At 38.1% G+C, this 18,664-nt stretch overlaps 2 protein-coding genes across 2 annotated transcripts; one reads left to right on the forward strand and one right to left on the reverse strand.

Annotated features, from left to right (window-relative positions):
* Positions 1–588: 588 nt before the first annotated feature.
* LOC134817612 (uncharacterized) lies at positions 589–16,051 on the forward strand. Its single transcript, XM_063826838.1, has 8 exons — positions 589–762; positions 989–1,120; positions 1,262–1,395; positions 1,598–1,734; positions 14,384–14,504; positions 14,734–14,997; positions 15,257–15,351; positions 15,578–16,051. The coding sequence occupies exons 1-8, from the start codon at positions 676–678 to the stop codon at positions 15,673–15,675; spliced, it is 1,068 nt and encodes a 355-aa protein (XP_063682908.1). The 5' UTR covers positions 589–675; the 3' UTR covers positions 15,676–16,051.
* Positions 16,052–16,431: 380 nt separating this feature from the next.
* On the reverse strand, positions 16,432–18,636 carry LOC134817614 (nucleosome-remodeling factor subunit NURF301-like). Its single transcript, XM_063826840.1, has 5 exons — positions 18,547–18,636; positions 17,684–18,213; positions 17,340–17,500; positions 17,041–17,188; positions 16,432–16,818 (listed from the first exon to the last, which is right to left on the reverse strand). The coding sequence occupies exons 1-5, from the start codon at positions 18,634–18,636 to the stop codon at positions 16,761–16,763; spliced, it is 987 nt and encodes a 328-aa protein (XP_063682910.1). The 3' UTR covers positions 16,432–16,760.
* Between the last annotated feature and the right edge of the window lie 28 nt (positions 18,637–18,664).

The raw sequence follows: 18,664 nt of genomic DNA on the forward strand, positions 1-18,664 counted from the left end.
CTTAGAACAGTACATAACAGTTTCTTTCAGTATTAACGATAGGATAATCGGAGTCAAAGTTACCAGAGCTGAACTTCAAGAGTATGGACAAAGGAATAAACGATCATAATTTTAGATACTTGCGCTCGATTCGTGAATACGATTTTGAGTACACGCAGTTTGCGCCGCGCAATCGGTGATATAAATACAAAATAATTGAAAATAAGACATATAATATGTAATAAAACATATTATATATATAATAAGAGCAAGACTGTTTAAAAGAATAAATAATGCTCCAATACTGAAATATATGATATCGAAAATCCTTACCGCATATGATTTTTTAGTTTAAACACAATGAATTTTTAAATTTTGCTTTGTAAATAATAAAATAATTGATGATGAAGGAAATCAGACATTTTTACCTTTTAAAAAGCATAAAAATATTTAATTTATATGTAAGTTAATCTAATACCAACTTTAAATCCAAAATGATTTGTTTTTATAATTTATCCATATCTTCATGCTTTAGATTAGTAGAAGTTGCGCCGCGCACAATGTACCGAATCCAATTTTCATAGAACCATGTTACACGGTACAAATTTCGCGTTGGATTAGACACGTAATGTGCAGAGTGCGGAAACAGATGGCAGTTTCGAATACCTGTTTAACCTTGGAACATATCGAGCCATAATGTCTGCCCCAATCGTTCTCTTATCTCTAATCTCTGCTGCTCTTTCAAGCAACGTCTTGGATCTTACAGCAAGTACCTTCGATGAGGTTAGCAGTGATTTAAATTACTTTGCGATGAGACTTTGTCACGTTTTCTTATTCAGAATCTATTGATAACATTAGTACAATTTATTTCTCCTTTTCACACCGGTTATTATTCTACAACACCTGCTCAAACTTATTTATCGTTTGTTGTTACAACATAAGCAGCATTTTAAATCCCACCTGTGCTGAATCGTTGAACTGGATCGGTTTAATAGCTCCACTACTTCAGGTTGTGAACGGTGACAAGAACGTATTCGTTGAGTTCTACGCTCCATGGTGCGGACATTGTAAAGCTCTTGCTCCTGAATATGAAATAGTCGCTGATGCTTACGCCAAAGAATCAAATGTTGCTATTGCCAAGGTAACGAGTTTTTAACATAATTTGCTTTGCAATTTACTTCCGTATTTCGTTTACAAAGAATTATCAGGTATCGACTACGCGACCTGGTAATAAAATTTCAACCAATTTGGCGAATTAGTTTTATTATCTCATCTCTCACAGGTTGACTGTACTATAGAGAAGGACATCGCATCAAGGTTTGGAGTAACGGGTTATCCTACCCTTAAGTTCTTCAAGAAAGGAAAGACTGAACCAGAAGCTTACAGCAGCGGCAGAACTGCCGATGATATTGTTTCGTAAGTTATTTTCATAAGCTAAAACTTTTCTTAAATTTACTTACATGAAGCAGTTTTAATTTTAATTTTTATGTGCTGAGTGCAAATTTCATATTCGGATTGCACAAATATATTCCATGTTTTTTTGTGGCGTAATTACTATTTATGTGATTTGACTAACTCTACAATTCCCACTTTTTGTTTCAAAACCATACCTCTCCAGATTTATTAACCGTGAGAGCGGATCCAGAGGGTTCATCAAGAAGGCCGCTAGCACAGTTGTACAACTCGACAGCTCTAACTTTGATTCTATTGCTCTGAATGCTAACAATGACGTTCTGGTTGAATTCTATGCTCCATGTAAGTTGCTGTTCTAGCTTCTTCCTGATGTTGTGTTATTAGTGTACATTGTTCTCCTGTTTATTTGCTCTGCCAGGTTGCAACCCGACAGTTCTTTGTAAATCGAAAGAAGTAATTTGAGACCTGCTGGTCAAAACAGAGCTGTGATCGAAGAATCTTAAACTAAGTATAATTGCCCTAATTTCTCTTCAACGAGCGCAAGCTTATACAGCACTACTGTAAACCGTGTTGAGTTTCACGACGACGACCACAAAGCTCTTTCTATTAACTTATTGATACTTATCGCTTATTACCACATCAAAACACATCAATCACAATAAGTATATTTACAGTCAAACTTGTTGCGTAAATGTGAGCTAATCATAACATTGAACGAGAACTGCTGCTTTGTGTCTGTAATGGCAGTGGTTCACACTCTGTTGATATCTCTTTAATGAGACTTGATTGAGGCCTCTCAACTTCCCTAGTTGAGTGTGTCCCACAACCAAGCTCATTGCCTAGAAGTCCTGCATTATTATAATGCACCTGGACATACGTGGCATGTATAAGCTCTCTAAACCAAAACCAAAACCAAAATCCGTGCAGATTCTTCTAGTTACGATGTGCAATGCAGTTAATCTAAGCTAAAATTACGCTATTGATTTTTCCCTTACGCTATCAACAGAGACTTCACTAGAATCTAAGAATCAGGTCACTTTTCGTTAAATTTCGTATTTTTTTAAAAATGTGTTAGCCGGTGTGAACCGGTACTTTAAATCATAGATTTTGTTGTTATCTTGTGGAATTGTCACACATTTATGGTAATGTGCACTGATGCCACTCGCAATCATTCGTACACTTAAATTCCTTTCATTGAGCAGTCAAAAGACATAAAATACAAACATTTTGTGGATTTTTATTGGAACCCTTTGTATTTAAACACTCCTGGTCCATTGTCATTTAAAAAACTATCACAGAAAAAAGAAGAAATAACGATGAAAAACATAGTATACAACACTAATAAACCTAGTAAGAGCAGTATGAGTCTCGGATTAAACAACACTAAGTACTCTAGTAAGAGCAGTATGAGTCCCATATTAAACAACACTAAGTACTCTAGTAAGAGCAGTATGAGTCCCATATTAAACAACACTAAGTACTCTAGTAAGAGCAGTATGAGTCCCATATTAAACAACACTAAGTACTCTAGTAAGAGCAGTATGAGTCCCATATTAAACAACACTAAGTACTCTAGTAAGGGCAGTATGAGTCCCATATTAAACAACACTAAGTACTCTAGTAAGAGCAGTATGAGTCCCATATTAAACAACACTAAGTACTCTAGTAAGAGCAGTATGAGTCCCATATTAAACAACACTAAGTACTCTAGTAAGGGCAGTATGAGTCCCATATTAAACAACACTAAGTACTCTAGTAAGAGCAGTATGAGTCTCGGATCTGCGGTTTGTAACTCTGTGCCACTCTCTGCGAAGATATTGTCTCATATGCTCCTTCCTCCATATGTAAACCAACGGATTGCACGCAGAATTTAGCGGCAAAGCCAACCACATCGCTATCCAAAACACAGGTGGGGGGATTTGTATCATGAAAACAAAGCAGAAGTAAGTTGCTATAAATGTCACGTTGAAAGAACAAAAGAGGACTGATAGGATGAAAACTGTTATTGTTGCTCGCTTATTGATTCCAGCCATGTTTTCTTGACTCCTAACCACAATTTTAAGTCTCGCCACAGAGAACGTGTTTGAGCACACCACTAAAACAAATATCATAGTCAGGACAATCAGTTCCACGATATTCATCGCGCTCATTGCGATATCAAATTTTCCATTGTCTGTCCAAAAAAGAAATATCAGTATGGTCTCCATCAAGGCTATCAAAGTGGCGTGTACAGCTGAGGCAGCTGCAATCCCAATCTGGTCCACCCTGTAGAACGGCTTGATAAAGCTGATTGTCCTCGTGATACTCAGCAGACAAGTTGTGAACCCGGTGCACTGTGTCGAAATTCTGAATAATAGTCTGAAAACATCGGTGGTCTTGTCGAACGCTAACTGAGGGGTGCCGCTGCTTGCGTTAGCCACATTGTGAAACACATTGACCCCTGTAGCTGAGATACAGACAAAGAGATCAAACGTGTTCAGTAAAATGAGGAGCTTGGATCCCATGCTGCGGCTGTCATGTCTGAGGAAGTAAGTAAGGGACACGAGGTTGGTTAGTGTTCCCACAACTCCTATCAAACCACTCGTCGCAGTTTTAGTGATCTCCACCGCGTTCATTCTACGAGGGTTACAAGGGTTAGCTATCATAGTTTACCCAACAAAATATATGTGTAAGGCAGCTGTATTGAATACGGTGAAGGCAAAATTGCTTTCAATCAACTCAAGTGACGAATAACACGTTGCTGTGATGAAATGAAATGCACGTATGAGGCAAGTGTTGTGACTGAAGGTTTCATTTCATTTGGCTCAAGACCATTTTAGCATGCGCACTGATTTTGCTCATGTGATTTGTGAATAAGCTGCGATGGTAATACAAGCACTTATTAAATGGGAATATATGAATAGTATAAAAAGTATGTAAGATCATGGTCGGCAAAAGACTATGTACTGAGTACTGACACAGTTATTCTGATCGTGATGTTAGTAAATTGAAGGTGGGGGGGGGGGGGGGGCAACCCCATGCACATTTATTCCTCAACGTTTACCCAAATGGGCATAGCTTTTAAACCCCCCCTCCTACCCCCGGCCCTACCCCAAGGAAATTAATTTACTGAGCATAGGCCTGGTGGTTTCTTGGAATAAATCACAATCAGTGATCAGGCCAATCATGAAATTGCTTTGACCACAAGACTGACGGGCTTGTATTGGCTGTACAGGCCTATTGAAGTCATAAGTGATAAAGTGATGACAGAACAAACATTTCCAATACTGAGAAACCAATAGAAAAACAACTATCGTCACGCCCTTCGCCTGGATCAAATAACAACATCGCTGCAATATTATAATGGCACAGCTATGCCACATTTAAAGAGGCGGACTAAATAAATAACACACACAACTCCAGGAACGATGTCTGCAACCTCACAACATACCATTAATCCTCATTAAAACTGACAACCTGTCGTTACCCTGTCGTTACCATTATATAAACGTGCTACGAAGTAAACGGAATAAAACCGACACTCCACTCCATTAAGGAGGCCCTGGCAATGGTTTTCGCTGCTCACCTGGTGTTCTACTAGAAATGGAAGATCGTTAGTGCTTCTTGTTTAGATGATGACTTTCGAGATCTGATTTAGTTCTGAGACTTTTGTTACAAATGTTATTAGTCAAGTGAGTAGGCATCTTAATTCAAGTTAGCCCATGTTAATTATTAAGGTAGCTGCGGTTGGAAATAAGCTAATGAGTTACGGATGGTAAATTTAATGAAATACTAATATTGAAACTTTTAATGCGACAGCAACAGCTAAGCTTGTCGTGAGCCTACCTGAGCTAAAGCGTTTAATGCGACTGAGACATTTAATGCGACAGAAACAGTTAAGCTTTGTCGTGAGGCCTACCTGAGCTGAGCTTGATTTCAGGGCGTAACCTCCCCTAACGTGGACAACTCTATATAATTGGAGCCTACTTAAAAGAGAGTGGGGCCTGCTTAGGACCTCACGAACATGTGCATTGTGCAACAAAAATGTTTAATGGCCAATATTCTGCCGAATAAGTAGGGTCAAGTCGTAATCAAAACCACTATCAAGAGTACCAACCTTTCAGTCTCATTAACAAAAACGAACGGTTTAATTAAATTGGGATTGATTTCGAAATTGATTTATGAAAGAATATCGTATTATCTGACAACCGTTAAGAGTATTCTTAATATCACAATATACCTGGATTTAATTAACAGATCGAATCTAACGAGATAGGCAATAGGCTCATGTTAAGATACACTATTGATCTGGTGGTTCTGATGTTAGCTGATAAGCTAAACGGTGGGTACCACGTGATGGTGACCACGTGGTTACTGTTGTGACCACGTGATTACTGTTTAGCAACTGCAGCGACTCAAAGGAAAGTGCAATTATTGAAATAATCGATCCCTGATTTCGGTGCGTGGAATTATTCGAGTATTGTCTGGAATTAAGTTCGGTTGCTTCGACAACTAATTAGATATTAAACTGTTGAGTTTAAGAATTTGGATAACGGACAGTTGTCAACTTTAAGAATGGCTCATTGACGATTTGACAAGAAAATCTCATTATTTATACAACTTTTTAAATATTTATAAGTAGTAAGTAAGGCGAATGAAAATACTTTTGACCGTTACACAAAGAAATATCAACTTAAACAGAAACACCTGGCCCTTCAGACTTAAAACTCACCACACAAAAGCTAAGCTACATAAGAGACTGGAATGTCGATAGTTACACATGAATATCAATAAGAAGCATAATCGTGCAAGATAACGCTAAAAAACAGTTACAATATTTATAAATGTCTATGGCACCACATCTCGAAGGACACTACGTGATTATGGAGTATGGGTCCCTTTATTTCCGAGACACCTGGTTATAGTTATACCGAGAGAATCGCAATCTTACTGCTACATGTCATAATATGTACTAATATAGATATATCGGTTGTAAAGCTATCGATACCGATTCCTTTTTGACATTTGCTGGAGTCTGGAAAAGGGTGGTGCAGTGCAGATGTGTGACGTAAGACATAATCACAGTGATACCGTAATATTAGTATTGAAACGACAAGACACAAGTATCAGTCATATGATGTGATTTACCTAATTAATTACATATATCCTGAGACGAACTTATTTCGCTTTTGTCATAAACGACTGTACGAAAAATGCAAGGGAAGACAGGAAATGAAATACTCCAATTATTTTAACCGTCTTACTGGCGCACAAAAATCATGAGTACCGTTACTCTTTCTGAGCGGCTGGTAGATTGTCTCTCTGTAGTTAGTCAAATTAAGTTGGCACTATTTTGCTTCACCCCGTTCTGATTTCTGAAAGTTCAAACTATGTACATGTAGCACTTTATTTCGATCGACAGAAACTACGGGTTTATGATATAATAGTAATAGAAAACGGTAAATGCTAATTTAACCAGCCAAGACTTAAGTCTGAACACTAACAATGAGATCGTTGTTTTGTAAAAAGAAAATCGTCTACAAAGACCAAGTCAGACGGCAGGCTTATAAACCTTGCCATACAACACGGCAGAAGATAAGTTCTTATAGTGCTGCCAAGTAGTGAGCATTGAGCAAGCAGTCTGGTAGTGAGCAGCCATGAGCCAGGCTGCCAGGTAGTGAGCAGGCATGAGCCAGGCTGCGAAATATATAATGAATATTCGTTGCATAGACTTGAAAAGTGGTGTTGGGGCGGGACAAGTTTGCTTTGACGCGTGAAAACGTTTTATTGGTCAATACTGCGGGCTGATTGGTTACTGCTGTCACGTGCCAACTATAATTTTCGTGAACTACTCGCCAGTCTTTATTTTTCAAGTCTATTCTGAAATTCAACCCAAAACAAACAAGAAAACCTTTTTATATCATACGTCAGCACAACATTAGATGGATAATGATCTTCTGAGTGGCTGGACTGAATGCGGTGGAGTATGTCTATCACTCAGGTTCTCAGCGCTCCCCTCTCAGTCCCTCCTTCTCTCGTCACCGCACACCTGTTTACTCCTTAGAAATTCTTTATAGAATTCATTTCACGTTCATACGATCAAATCACTGCGTGCCAAAGAGAAGTATTTGCCAGAGATTAACTAGCCACGTGTTCTGTAAATGAAGTTTCTGTGAAGTGGTGGAGTCTCCGGTCTCGTGTGGCGAGCACTTTCCTTTTGTGTTTGTAAACAAATGATTTAGTGCTGACAGTACAGCCGCAGCCTGATTCCTGAAGCCTCTTAAACAAATGATTAAAACGATGTTTTAGGACTGGTCTTCTAGCTCATACGAATACTTCTGTTAGAATTTTCAACTGTGAAGTAGAAATTTAAAAAATTAATGCACACTGCAGAAAAGCGACCAGAGTAACTGATAATAGAAATGTCAGCGAGAAGAGTGATTCATAATTTTAACGAACACCGATATTATCGATATTAAAAACAGAACCTAAGCCATGTCGGCATCAAAGTAGTCGTTTTCGACAGGTAAGAATTTCAAAAATGAATCGAACTATAAAAATTACAGCAATAAAGAGCGTTTTCAACACATCGATTGCAATAGATACAATCACAAATACGTTTTTTAAGTTTTAAGTAATCAGATAGCAGGTTTTAAGTTATTTTGTTGGTTATTATTTATAACGCGAGATACTGCACAGTGGTAAGACCGAAGACTTAGATCTAGGCCAACATAACCACTAAATTGACATGAGTGCCTGGTCAACTCAGTGGTAGACGTAATTAGATTAGAGTAGAGCATTTGCAGAACCTACCAGTTTAGTACTGGTTCTGGTTTAATCATTTGCCCTCCTGTTATATCATCGTCACTAAAATCTAACTGTCGTCACTAGGATAATATTATCATTATTGTTTTTGTGCTACATCCGAGCTGTTTTATTGGCCGGTGCGAAGTACGTGATGTGGGGACCGTTCACAATTCACATAATATGACGTCACAATTATATGACGTCACAATTATATGACGTCAACGCAAACAGTTGTTCTAGAATAATTTATAAGTAGCATGAATGTTGGGTGGAGTATTGTTATCCTATAATTCATAGTTTATAGTATAAAATATATAGTATAAAATTGAGCCGTACCACGGTCAAAGTCTATCGGCTAACTACTGTTATATCATGTTTTAGAAATGAACTGTCGCCACAAGCTTCTATTTTCATTGTTTGTTTTGGAATAAAATCTAAAAACAGTAAAATATAACGTCGGCAAACACCGTACCTATGTCAAATTCTAGGCAAGATCTTTTGATAGACAAAACTTGCTGACAATTCACTGTCTAATACTAGATATCCAGTTTCTGTTAGGTCGTCTGTTCAATATTATTCAACTGTCTGTTCAATATTATTCAACTGTCTGTTCAATATTATTCAACTGTCTGTTCAATATTATTCAACTGTCAGTTCAATATTATTCAACTGTCTGTTCAATATTATTCAACTGTCTGTTCAATATTATTCAACTGTCTGTTCAATATTATTCAACTGTCAGTTCAATATTATTCAACTGTCTGTTCAATATTATTCAACTGTCAGTTCAATATTATTCAACTGTCTGTTCAATATTATTCAACTGTCTGTTCAATATTATTCAACTGTCTGTTCAATATTATTCAACTGTCTGTTCAATATTATTCAACTGTCTGTTCAATATTATTCAACTGTCTGTTCAATATTATTCAACTGTCTGTTCAATATTATTCAACTGTCTGTTCAATATTATTCAACTGTCAGTTCAATATTATTCAACTGTCTGTTCAATATTATTCAACTGTCAGTTCAATATTATTCAACTGTCTGTTCAATATTATTCAACTGTCTGTTCAATATTATTCAACTGTTCAGAATGACGCATTTATAACCAAAATAAACGGCTTAAGATTAAGTCTAATGAAAGCAAGGTTATTGCAAGGCAATGCCAAGATAAGACTTATAATGATAATCGCTTGGTTCTAATCCCATGATTAGATATTCAGCCTAACACGATCTCTTAATTTAAGACCAAGTCAATAACGGATTAATATGAAAATGTGGGAACGTTAAAGAATGGCCCAGTAACCCCTTACTCGCTGTAAAACAAGGACATAAGACAATCTCTTGTGCCAAGAGATAATGTATGAAATGCTGGACTAGTCGACTAAGAGCTTTAGATTTGATTTGAGTTGTTATGCCGACAAGTTCGAGATAATGATAAATACTGGGCATCTCTAGTTCTAATTAATTAAGGTCAAGGTTTCAGTGAAACACCCAAGTAAATTGGCATGCTTTTCGTCGAAATGATCCATTAAATTGGTATACTGTTGCAGCAAACTGTGTGAAGGTATTAAATATAGTAACCGACTAGTATAGCAAATTAGTTATATACGAGACGGGTCCCAGCTACAGGAGCATAAATATAAGTATATAATAATATGCAGAGAATGGGTTCAACGCTTAAAGCAATCACGAAGTAGCCATTAGCAATGCCACTTCCATTACCGGGCGTGAACAGGACATATTTGGCAATTTTGTGTTGGCAGAATTAGCTCTTTAGAAACGTGGGAAGTTAAGAAGTTACAAATGCCTGGCAGCACGCCGATAGAATCTACGTTTCTTAATGCCTACAAAATACTTGACGAAAAATAAGAATCCCCGGAAAGTTGTGAGTCCCAAGCCATAAAGCATACACACAAGCATACATAAGCATACACACAAGCATACACACAAGGATGAGCATTCCTTCTTCCAGACGAAAGCAGGCCGGCCCAGGTTAAACACCCCTTAAACAATAGATTAACCTCTGTGATATACCGGCTCATGCATTGCAACCTAGACCACATTGCAGGTGGAACTAGTGAAAGCCTGTCTCTCTTTAGGCTACTCTTTCGTCTTCTAGATTGTTCGAAGTTACACATGGTACGGGGAAGAATGTGCTACCAGGGAGATATTCTAGTTTTAATAATGAGAATCTTGCACTATCCACTGGTTATTGAAAGATAAATTTGTTCCACCACGTACATACCTAACCGACTATACCAAGTCAATAGTAGATACCTTGGATTAACAGAACATCAGCAGCCAGCAGAGGAAATAGACTGATTTCCCTGGATTGTGATCCCCTAGATTATTGAGTGCCCTATTATATACATTGGTAACTCATCAGTCATTAGTACAGGGTGGGCCAAAAGTCAGTGTGCAAACGTTGGCCTTAATAGCTCAGTCACTGAGTGCCCAATTGAAATACTTCCTTCTGGTATGACTTAGTACCACCACTGGTTCGAGGAATTTGTCAACTCGAAAAATATTCGCGTTCATTTTTTTCAAATGGAGGTTCATTTTCACATTTATTTGATAGTTAGGATAGTCGGATCAAGCTAAATGTTATTGAATTGTGTTTGGCCATTCGAATTACGTTTGTCCTGAAAGAATTAGAACTGTAGCTTCTCAGATGACCGAGATATGAAGCATAACGAGTTTATTCATTATGTGTGATCAGGTGATTGGTTTACCTAATCACGTGATAAGGTGACCCCGTTAACTACCCCGTTAAACATTATGTTCGTCATTTCTAATCCGTTTTGCCTCATGTTTTCAGATCATATGCAACATTTGATAATCTACCGTCTCTGAAAAAATTAGGCGTTCAGCATGTTCAGAGAAAACAATATAGGTGTTTTAATATTGAATGGGCGTGGTCTAAAATATTCGAATTTTCAAATTTTGACGACGGAATCCTCGAACCAGTAAGTACAGTATGCCATCTGCAAAGCAACAGCTCTCAAATATAAAACACGGCGGAGGTATAAGACCCAACGTTTGCACACTGACTTTTGGCCCACCCTGTAGTATTGGGTGGGGTACAGCACAGTTGTAATGAGTATTGACAGTAATGAGTAATGACTAGTCCGTGTGTTCCCTTTTATCAATACATCTACTCAGACAACTCTTGAGCCAGAGGGCAGGGGCCTTTGCTCCATGGGTTGTTGCAAATTAATTAATTAAATTTTTAATTTATTATAAAATGTTATCAATATAATCAAATGGGAAATGTCAGTAAATAGGCTGTCTTTGCATAACTCCATACCTCAGAGAGTCCAAGAAAGATATTGCGAGAAAAGTACATGATATAAAGTGAAACAAATAGTACGTTGAATATATATCCACAAAATAAAAATGTTAAAATTAGCCAATAAAATGAGGGATTGGAAGACTGCCCCCGAATTCTTAACCGTGTTGATTTGAATTTGTAAAACTAAAAATATCTGAACTTTCTAAACAATAGGATATGCTCGAAGTCATGCTTACTTTGTAGACATAAGTAAAATACAGACAAAAGCAAATCTGGATAAATAGGTATTCGTAGACAATGTAAAAATTGGTGAATCGTTTATGTCTAAAGCTGAGGTCTGGGAATCTTAGGAATTTGGAGCCCGGAGGACTAAGGTTTGGTACGGTCCGGTATACTGGTTAATCCTAGACGGCTTCCATCCGTCTAGCAGTTGTTTCTTTCAAAGGAGTAGATTGTACAGGGTTTCCACCCTTGTCTTCTGTCTTACTGGTACCCGAAACTACCCGTAAAGGAGACAGGTCTTCAAGTAAGTCAGTTCTATAATCCTGATTGTGGCTATCAGCGGACAAAGAATTCGCAGCACCAACGCAACCCCTCAAAAGCGAATCGCATCCACTACTAATATCATGACACAGGGTTGAAGGTGACAAGGTAGCCCAATAAATAAACAGGTTTGAACGGTTTCTGCTTCCCATAGATATAAACGACCTTAACATAAGTAGTGAGAATCCTAAATCAGGTCCTTATGTAGCATTGATAAGCAAGAGTACGAATGGTGCTGTCAAGATAATGGGTACATGTCAATCACTTCGGTGCGGACGGAGCTGGACAGTTACCAACCCACGCCAATGACAGCTTTAAAATTATATTATTCTGACAGTCCATTGAGTATTGGCTAATCCTTCAAATCCTCATGGATTTAATAAAACACTTTCTGAAATTGCAGAAACTTTCCTGAAACTGCTCTGAAACTACTCGAAGCTAAATACAGAACCCCTTCCCGAACTGTCTAATCGTGTGAGCAGTGCTAACTGGTTGCTAACTGGTTATAATCAATATAATGTGCGTCTGCCATGATTAGCTATCGTCAATATTCTCCCCTACCTATCTTCTGCAAAACTTCCAGAGTTCCCAGAAACAGATCACGCAAATAACCCTGTGAACTCCCACCCCGCCAATTAAACTACTTAAAAGTTAAACGCTGGAACAGCTGTGAAATCCAACCTCGCCCAAAAAACTATTCGTCCAGAAACAGAACTCGCTTTACCACAAGGAATTAAAACATAAGCTAGCGGGCCAAGTCTAAAGTAACAATATAGCAGCATCCAATAAAGTTACCCAATATTATTATATGGTTATGACTCGCGACCAGACCATGGAACTAACTAGCTGAACTAACTAGCTGTAGCAGTTCGGTTATACTGGTGTAAGGTCGAATGTCTGGTTTTTGGCGGCTGTAATTGGCTGACAGTAATAAATAATTACCACGTGATCTTGGGGATTATTAGCTAAAACTGACATCCAGACTCAGACTTAACCCATTATCCAACCTACTGCTTTAAATCAGATTCGACTACTCTAGTTCGACTACTCTAGTTCGACTACTCTAGTTCGACACTAGCACGAGTTAGAGCTGTGAACGTGTACTGTTAAATCATGTCTCCAAAGTATCATTATACCATGTACAAGTGAGTTAAAATATAGGGTAAATATACTGATCCGTCTATCATTGATCACAATTAAACTCTCGATATAACAATAAAATGGGAAGGGAGAACTGAGTGGAAAAGAACTAAAATCCCCTGATAACTGGGTTAATGAAGCTGGCGATATGAGCATGACGCATGACCTAACCTACCTCCAGCAACCTACCTTGAATGAGTAATTAAATAATCAGAGACAAAATCGAATTTAATGCATTCGAATTAAAAATGAATTTCCAAGAAATGAGAATAGAAATGAGTAGGAAATTACGACATACATGAACATGGGGGGTACACTACACCATACACCAAAAAAGTCAAAAGTGTTGTGTAAAATAGTGTAAAAAAGTGTAGTGTATCCCCCTATGAAGATTATTTAGCCATTTCTTCGCTAAATATTCTGCAATCGGAGAATATCAAGAAAAAATGTGATACTCCCGTCCCCGGTGTTGCAATTTAAACTGTTAATGAAGATTAATTGCCAACATGAGCATGGCCTAATATGACCCACTTCTGCTGCCTGAAAACTGCCTTGTCATGATCTGATAGATTAACTGCATCAGGACTTTTAATTAGAATTGACGGATTTGAATCGACGGAAATTCGTTGATTAAAATTCTAGGGAGTTTAGGCAAAACGAAAGAATTGACAAGAACTGCACAATTTCACTAGTGCAGGGCGAGCCATCCTCGTAACGGGTTCAAAATTATCAAAATTGATCGGGTAATCATGTGATAGCGGTGCTACGACACCGTCAAACCTGTATCTTATCCCACGTATTGAATAAACTCTTCATGCTTGATATCTCGGTCATCGGAGTAGCTGAAGTGTATTTTAAAAGGCCAGACATAATCCATTACAATTCTTCCCCCTGTTTTAATGGGCGGGTCCCCAGGTGTTGTAAGAATACGTTTGGTTACGTAATAAGGGATCATTTATGATTTACTTATTAAGTAGAAACTGGGGAGGGTTTTGGTAAAACTTTCGTTTATGTAATTTCTACATAATAACTATGTATAAATTTGCTTACGAAGGGGGAGGGGTATAAAGTAAGGGGAGGAGGTATAAAGTTCCAAACAATAGCTTTAACCTAATGTGTGAACAATTCCTAAGTGTGTGACATAAACCCCTCGTCCATTGTCATTAGAACTTTCACTTAAAAAGAAGTAACATAAAACTGAGATGTAACTATTTTACTTTTCAGGGTGCGGACACTGTAAAAAGTTAACTCCAATCTACGAGGAAGTTGGTAAGACGTTCAAGTCAGATAAGAACTGTGTTGTTGCTAAGGTAGATGCTGACAGCGAGAAGGAACTTGGCTCAAGGTACGTTTATTTAATTACTGTCTTGATTGTTTAATGTTTATACCCATTTAGAATATGACAATAATGACATTCGTATTTTGTATGTACATATAATATATGTAAACCCAATGTTTGCATTCCTAATATTTTACTGATGTTGAACTGGAGAACCAGATTGAATTGAATGCTTAGTTAATTAATAAGCTAGATAACCTTTTTAAGAGATGTCTGACCATACTCTCTCCATCAGGTTCGGTGTTTCTGGTTTCCCTACTATAAAATTCTTCTCTAAAGACAACAAAGAAGGCGAAGCCTACAACGGTGGCCGAGGAGAAGAAGATTTCACCAAATACCTGAACGAGAAATGTGGACTGAAGAGAGTATCAGGAGGAGGACTTGCTGGAGATGCTGGCCGTATTGAAGCGCTGGACGTACTCGCTGCCAAGTTTATGGGTGCTGAAGAAAAGGCCGCTGTTATGGAAGAGACGGTTGTTGCTAGTGCTGACATGGAAAAGTGAGTTTTTACAATGATTTTGACTGGTTTTCTGAGTGTGTAAGTTTGATTTTGTGTTCTGTGATATACAGAAGAATTTCAGTTCTGACTTTCGATTTTGATATCAACGTTCACACATACAACTGAATGTGTCGCGGTGAATCCATTTACCAAAACACTTCATCTGTGAATTCCGTTTCAATTCTTCAAATTCCTTATCACATTGTAACCGGTAACTCTCAAATTACATCACGTTATGTAACTTGTACTCGTATTACAGGGAAGCACAGTACTACCACAAGGTCATGAAGAAGGTTATCGAGAAGGGTGATGACTTTATTAATACTGAAACTTCAAGATTATCCAGAATGCTCGGTGAGTTGTCGCAAATATTTTAAAGTTTCTAGTGGTATGCCCGTCCTACGGACTATTAGTTCTGCTTTGAAAGTGAAAGTCCGTTTTGATACAACAAAAACCAAACCACCCAGCTTCGGTTTTTGAACACTCCATTTCGCGCCCTCAATAGGTTGTATGAACCCTCTTTAATAATGTGCTATTAATTATTTCAGATGATTTATGATTAACCTTCTCCCCATTTCAGAGGGAAGCATGAGTGATGAGAAGAAAGATCAGTTCACTGTCCGTCTGAATGTTCTTGGGGCCTTCGCCTCTTCCGCAGATGACCACACAGAGCTGTAGAACTATTGACGCCTCGTCCACATTTTCATAAATTTTCATCTAAAGCATCTCCTCTGTCAGCATTTTCTTTGCGCGGCGCATTGTACGTACGATACGACTGAACTGTGCACTTGTACAATGTACTCAGTACATCGATTGTATTTGTTATTGCAAAATTCAATAGCGGAATTTAACGTATTTGCATGCTACTCACCAGTCGTAACCGGTTTATATTGTCCTTAATCTTTATGATCTTCGTTAAAGAAGTGCTCCCAGTTTGATTAAATTTAATGTTTCAACAGCGTACCCCAATAATTATAGTATTGTTATTGTAGTTATTTATTTTTATGTATTTGGTGTTTAAACTGACGTTTTCTGATTTGTTCAAAACTTGTTAGGACTGTGTTTCATTTTGTGGAGGGTTTGCAATCCAAAAAACTGATAACGAAAATTGGAACTAAGCCGTCGGACGATCGAATAAATCTACTTAGATTCATTCAACGTTTATATTTTTCTGCCTATTCTGGTGTCATTGGCAAAGCTACTTTGTTTGAATCTTTCGAGTACTGACCTAAATCATTGACACAGAGAAGAATGAGAATTGGACATAGTAGTTCCCAGCGGTACTTTAAGGATAACCGGCAGTGACCTATTCCTTTGATACACATTCCCCTTTTCTATGGAAAAATACGGACATTTTCAGAAAAATTTGCTCTGGCAGCGCAGATGATTTTTTGGATTGCACGCCCCCCTTTGTACAAGAAAATAAAACAGAAATTAGCCGTCATTTCATATAATTGTAACTTCGTAACAATAAAAATAATTTGATTTATCGGCTGTTGTTCGTCAACGTAAATCAAAACACAGAAAACCAAGAAATTAATCAGATATTCTGAGCAAATTATACACAGAGTTTAACTTGTGATTATCAAAACGCACTTTATCGTGCGATGAAATTAAATATTTAAAACTTTCAAGATTTAAACTTTAAACTATGGTTCTTAAAACTTTATCGTTTACTCCCGTCGTGCTCGGTGCAAATAACCCAAGAAGAAGCGTCACAGTTTTATTGCAGTACTATTTATCTGTTTGGAATCTGCTAACTTCTAGCTTAGTGTAAGTCCGTGCCGGAGCTTGAATTCGTTCAACTTTGCCACAAAGTACCTGAGAAGAATTTGTTAGTGAGATCGATTTTCCCGCAAATACCATAAAAAGGAGGTGAGGTTAATCTACGCCTGACTGCTAACGCGTTAGAAACTATAAAACTAAAATATAAGCTATTCCATGCGTTGAGTGTTCTTTAGATCATGTTATCTAAAATTAAAAGCTCTCAAATGTCTATTGACAATACACTCCAACCAAAAATGACAAATTATTGATAAGTACCTCTCAAGGGTATCAGCACATCGGCCACGTTGTGAATCTTCAGAGTAAAGTTGTCTGGCGTTGGAGAAGACTCTGAGGACATCTTTGACAAAGAGGGTGAGTTTGGGGTAGTGTTTCTTCTGGAACTTCTTGTGTATCGTACTCAGATCTGCAGGGAAATATACATCAATCAATCATAATTTTGTTTAACATAAAAATTAAAGTCAAGCAAACTCGAATAGGCCATCTATGCTCGAGGAATATCAATAAAACACTTCCTCAAAATACACATTATCTTATGAAGTGAAGCTTCAGCGTACCCATGGGTTCTTTGATCACATCAGTCTCAGAGTCGGACTTGCCAGGCTCCCTGAAGGGCCATGACATCTTGTGCATCTGCAGCTCCCGCAGGATCTTTATGAGGCCTGCTATCTGGATGTGCGTTAACTTCGGCTCTTCTCGTCCTTGTTGCTGCTTACACCTGTAACGTTGTGTTTAGTGGCCCAACGGATAATTTAAATAATAGAGAAAGACAAAAATATCTAACTGTGTAGAGTACCATTTGTACATACCAATGATAGGTTGTTTTTTATGATCAAGCACTTGAAATAAGCATATAATACCTATATATAAGGTTAAAATTAACGTTAGAAAATATCCCAACCTATCACATATGTACACCTCAATCTTCTCTGCCTCCATCTCACTGATCCCCACACACGTGCCATGGTACCACTCCTGGCACGAATCACACCCGATGTAGAAGCTGTACTGATTGTAGGGCGTCCTGCAGATGCAGAACAAATCCCCTTCCGGCTCAGCTGCAGGTTCTTGCTTGCTGGGTAGGGTGGCAGCGGAGGTGGTGGCTGATGTTGAGCTGGTGGTGGTGCTGGTTGTCTTCACTTTACACTCAGCGCACGTGTAACCAGACATGTTGCGTGCCATACTCGGTGAGATGGCCACACACTTGCCGTGGAACCAGTTGCTGCACACATCGCACCCGATGTAGAATCGAGTGTGATCGTATGGTCGCTTGCAGATACAGTAGAGGGTGTCTTTCTTCTTGGGGGCGACTTTGTTTGTTTGGTCTTTGTGGTGTTGCATGACTCCGGCACCGGGACGGGCAGCACTGCTGCTCTTCTGTAACACAACTCCTGAGCTGCGCTTTTCTGGGACTTCGCTACTAGGCTTGTCCTGATGTGGGAGAAATGTAATGTTTTGTGAACCAGAACTCAGTTGGAGACGGATAAAGCTACGAAACTGCGGACAGAGACATAACTTTAATAGTTGATAATGGTGTGGCTGATTGCACAATTAAATTACATGTTCATTGCTATTTGTTTACCATTGACTGTCAGAATTCTAGATAAACAAGGACATTATCAAAGTTAATTGAGTAAAAATAATGTTACTATAAAATACTTAAATTAACTTGGCCAGACTGACAGTTTTACATTTAAAATATAATGTAATAATAATTATGCGAGATGCTGCATACTTTCATAACAATTATATGTGAGAAATTACCTTCTGCGAAGCTGCGAGTTTCTTCACGAGTTCTTGCTTCATGAGAAGTTTAGCCAGGACTTCATTTCCTCTGTTTTTAGCGGAGGCCATCTTTCTTAACTTCTGTAACCTCTCTCTG

This window comes from Bolinopsis microptera, chromosome 6, assembly GCF_026151205.1.
Source record: "Bolinopsis microptera isolate Bmic1 chromosome 6, MBARI_Bmic_1.0, whole genome shotgun sequence".
In the NCBI taxonomy this organism is placed as follows: Eukaryota; Metazoa; Ctenophora; class Tentaculata; order Lobata; family Bolinopsidae; genus Bolinopsis; species Bolinopsis microptera.

Excerpts from the sequence above, each read along its gene's own strand:
- LOC134817612 (XM_063826838.1), top strand. The coding sequence starts at position 676 with ATGTCTGCCCCAATCGTTCTCTTATCTCTAATCTCTGCTGCTCTTTCA. Across the intron at positions 14,998-15,256 it reads GCTAGTGCTGACATGGAAAA|GGAAGCACAGTACTACCACA; the intron begins GTGAGTTTTTAC and ends CTCGTATTACAG. Across the intron at positions 15,352-15,577 it reads AAGATTATCCAGAATGCTCG|AGGGAAGCATGAGTGATGAG; the intron begins GTGAGTTGTCGC and ends TCCCCATTTCAG.
- LOC134817614 (XM_063826840.1), bottom strand. The coding sequence starts at position 18,636 with ATGGCCTCCGCTAAAAACAGAGGAAATGAAGTCCTGGCTAAACTTCTC. Across the intron at positions 18,214-18,546 it reads AACTCGCAGCTTCGCAGAAG|GACAAGCCTAGTAGCGAAGT; the intron begins GTAATTTCTCAC and ends CTCCCACATCAG. Across the intron at positions 17,501-17,683 it reads GAGGTGTACATATGTGATAG|GTGTAAGCAGCAACAAGGAC; the intron begins GTTGGGATATTT and ends ACAACGTTACAG.